Here is a 3,995-nt window from a genome sequence, read left to right as displayed (position 1 = left end):
TGGAACGGTGCAGGCAGGGACCAGGAGATTCAGTCTCTGAACGGCCCGGAAGAGTAGCCTTTCCCCTCCTGAATGCCGCCACTCCGCAGTCCACAGTATTTGAAGATCAAACCAAAATTCAGAGACTGACGAGAATGGTCCCTTTTTATTCCTAACAGATTTCTTGCGACAAGGAAACAGGCAGTCTTCCGCTTCCGGTTGCCCTGTTGCCGTGGTAACCGCACGCATAACAGCCCTGGTGATTATGGCGGTCCTGAGCGGCGCGCAGATCCCCGACGGGGAGTTCACCGTGGTCGTGTACCGGCTCATCCGCGATGCCCGCTACGCCGAGGCGGTGCAGCTGCTGGGCCGAGAGCCGCAGCAGAGCCCTAGGACCCGCGCAGGCCTGTCGCTGCTAGGCTACTGCTACTACCGCCTGCAGGAGTTCGCGCTGGCGGCCGAGTGCTATGAGCAGCTGGGCCAGCTGCACCCGGAACTGGAGCAGTACCGCCTGTACCAGGCCCAGGCCCTGTACAAGGCCTGCCTTTATCCGGAGGCCACCCGGGTCGCCTTCCTTCTCCTGGATAACCCCGCCTACCACAGCCGGGTCCTCCGCCTGCAGGCTGCCATCAAGTACAGTGAGGGCGATCTGCCGGGGTCCAGGATCCTGGTAGAACAGCTGCTGAGTGGGGAAGAGGGAGAAGAAAGTGGGGGCGAGAATGAGACCGATGGCCAGGTCAGCCTGGGTTGTTTGCTGTACAGGGAGGGGCAGTATGAAGCTGCATGCTCCAAGTTTTTTGCCGCCCTGCAGGCTTCGGGCTACCAGCCTGACCTTTCCTACAACCTGGCTTTGGCCTATTACAGCAGCCGACAGTATGCCTCAGCGCTGAAGCATATCGCTGAGATTATTGAGCGGGGCATCCGACAGCACCCTGAGCTAGGTGTGGGCATGACCACTGAGGGCATTGATGTTCGCAGTGTTGGCAACACCTTAGTCCTCCACCAGACTGCTCTGGTGGAAGCCTTCAACCTTAAGGCAGCTATAGAATACCAACTGAGAAACTATGAGGCAGCTCAAGAAGCCCTCACTGACATGCCACCCAGGGCGGAGGAAGAGTTGGACCCTGTGACCCTACACAACCAGGCACTAATGAACATGGATGCCAGGCCTACAGAAGGGTTTGAAAAGCTACAGTTTTTGCTCCAACAGAATCCCTTTCCTCCAGAGACTTTTGGCAACCTGTTGCTGCTCTACTGTAAATATGAGTATTTTGACCTAGCAGCAGATGTCCTGGCAGAAAATGCCCATTTGATTTATAAGTTCCTCACACCCTATCTCTATGACTTCTTGGATGCCGTGATCACTTGCCAGACAGCTCCTGAAGAGGCTTTCATTAAGCTTGATGGGCTAGCAGGGATGCTGACTGAGGTCCTCCGGAAACTCACCATACAAGTACAGGAAGCAAGACACAATAGAGATGATGAAGCTATCAAAAAGGCAGTGAATGAATATGATGAAACCATGGAGAAGTATATTCCCGTGTTGATGGCTCAGGCAAAAATCTACTGGAACCTTGAAAATTATCCAATGGTGGAAAAGATCTTCCGCAAATCTGTGGAATTCTGTAACGACCATGATGTGTGGAAGTTGAATGTGGCTCATGTTCTGTTCATGCAGGAAAACAAATACAAAGAAGCCATTGGTTTCTATGAACCCATAGTCAAAAAGCATTATGATAACATCCTTAATGTCAGTGCTATTGTGCTGGCTAATCTCTGTGTTTCCTACATTATGACAAGTCAAAATGAAGAAGCAGAGGAATTGATGAGGAAGATTGAAAAGGAAGAAGAGCAGCTCTCTTATGATAACCCAAATAGGAAAATGTACCATCTCTGCATTGTGAATTTGGTGATAGGAACTCTTTATTGTGCCAAAGGAAACTATGAGTTTGGTATTTCTCGAGTTATCAAAAGCTTGGAGCCTTATAATAAAAAGCTGGGAACAGATACCTGGTATTATGCCAAAAGATGCTTCCTGTCCTTGTTAGAAAACATGTCAAAACACACAATCATGCTTCGTGATAGTGTTATTCAAGAATGTGTCCAGTTTCTAGAACACTGTGAACTTCATGGCAGAAACATACCTGCTGTTATTGAACAACCCCTGGAAGAAGAGAGAATGCATGTTGGAAAGAATACAGTCACAGATGAGTCTAGGCAGTTAAAAGCTTTGATTTATGAGATTATAGGATGGAATATATAGTAATAGCTGATAATGGCATTTATCAAATGGCTTTGTTCTATAAATTTGCATTGCTTTATTTAACCTTGGGCATCTTTATATTTGTTACATGTTGAACTTTGTACACTATGCAATATAAAAAAAAAAAGTAGCCAAAACTTTTGCTGTTACATTTCCCAGAAAGTGAAACATTCTAAGAACTTTTACCCCAGGGTTTATGAAAAATTCCAAACTTATGAAGAATGTTTCTATCAGAAGTTGTAATACCTTTGTTTCCTTTCCTCTGTAACCTTGTGCTCTGATCTCTCTTCAGGGGCCTTTGCACAAGGATTACATCATTCAGGGACGAAGCACTATCTCAGTAATAGGAGTAGTCTTTAAATAATCATTTCAGGGACTGTGTGTTCTAGTCTCACAATTTACACTCATTAATTTGTAATGCATACTTTTTATATAGACTTTAGGATACTTTGGCAGTGTTTTTTAATATGGATATAATGCTTTATCTAACCAAAATGCCTTAGGGTATAAGTGGGGGTTTTTTTTTTTAAACGGGCAAAAGTCAGTAAAAAATTTTGTAGCTTTAATAAAATTATGGTGCTATAATGTAGACACAATGAACAATTATCAAAGAACAAATTTCCCTGGTTTTCTTTTGTTCCCTTTAATAATTTAAATATATGAACAAGATATGCTGTTACTATTTTCCATGATGACTTTTTAAATATTTATCTCTGTGACAAATAACAGATGTATCCTGAGAACTCAGGGGTTTAAGAGACAGAGGTTTTGTTATGTTTGTTGCCCAGGTTAGTATCCAACTCCTAGGCTTAAGCATACTCCCACTTCAGCTTCCCAAGTAGCTGGGACTACTGGTGCAAATCACTGGGTCCAGCTCTCAGTTCTTAATTCCTACGTTTGTGCTTGCAATTTAGGATATGCTGGGTGTACAGTGTTTCCATGTTGTAGCCTCTTGGATAAGGAAAAATCTTGGCCACCAGGCCTGGCCAAAAAGGTCAACTCTAAGTTGTAGTGTTCATTTCATGTCCACAACTCCCAAGAGTTTTTTGGAGTTCCCACTGGGAACCACATGCATTCTGATCAGGCATTTTATTTTCTGAACCTTAAAAGAGCTTTACTATTTGATTTCCCACTCCTTTCTTTCCACAAAAAGACCTAACTTGACCCAGCTTAGAAAAATCAAGTGTATTAGATTGAATCATATGAAGTTGTTGATTTTGACAGTTTTTGACTTAGAAAACTAGCAGTTTCTCATAGCTCAACCTAGTAGCTTTCTTCTGAATGATAGGGAACCTCTGCCATAATGAGATGATTTTTTTCCTTCAAGGAAAAGGAACCACTTAGCCACATAGGTACTGATAAAAACATGCTCAGCATAATTCCTCTGTAGCATGACCTCAAATTGTGCTCAAATTGTATTATACCAGGAAATTTGGCTTTTTGTGAAGTTAATGGTTTTGAATTTATGGCATTTTAAATCTTAATTATCTGAGCTGCTATCATTTACCACTGATGCTTTAGTGTCACATGTGGAGGACAAGCAATGTTTACTGACCTCTTCACTGCATCCCATAGCACATTCAATGTTTGGGAAATGTTCTTTGTTTAACAACTTCTGTACTAAAAGTGTTGCTGCAGTAGCTTTGTGCCCCTGTCAATCTTGGTAGCCTCTTAAGATTTGGAAAGTAAATGAACTGAAATCTTGTTTTCAATGGCCATATTAAAATTCTGTTTTTTTCCTGTTTCTTCTAAA

The 3,995-nt window shown here is 43.3% G+C and overlaps 1 protein-coding gene across 1 annotated transcript; it reads left to right on the top strand.

Annotated features, from left to right (window-relative positions):
• Positions 1–231: 231 nt before the first annotated feature.
• IFT70B (intraflagellar transport 70B) lies at positions 232–3,995 on the top strand. Its single transcript, XM_005573579.4, has one exon. The coding sequence runs from the start codon at positions 245–247 to the stop codon at positions 2,240–2,242; it is 1,998 nt and encodes a 665-aa protein (XP_005573636.3). The 5' UTR covers positions 232–244; the 3' UTR covers positions 2,243–3,995.

This window comes from Macaca fascicularis, chromosome 12, assembly GCF_037993035.2.
Source record: "Macaca fascicularis isolate 582-1 chromosome 12, T2T-MFA8v1.1".
In the NCBI taxonomy this organism is placed as follows: domain Eukaryota; kingdom Metazoa; phylum Chordata; class Mammalia; order Primates; family Cercopithecidae; genus Macaca; species Macaca fascicularis.
This window is presented reverse-complemented; position numbering and strand designations above follow the sequence as displayed.

Coding starts and splice junctions, on each gene's coding strand:
- IFT70B (XM_005573579.4), top strand. CDS start 245: ATGGCGGTCCTGAGCGGCGCGCAGATCCCCGACGGGGAGTTCACCGTG.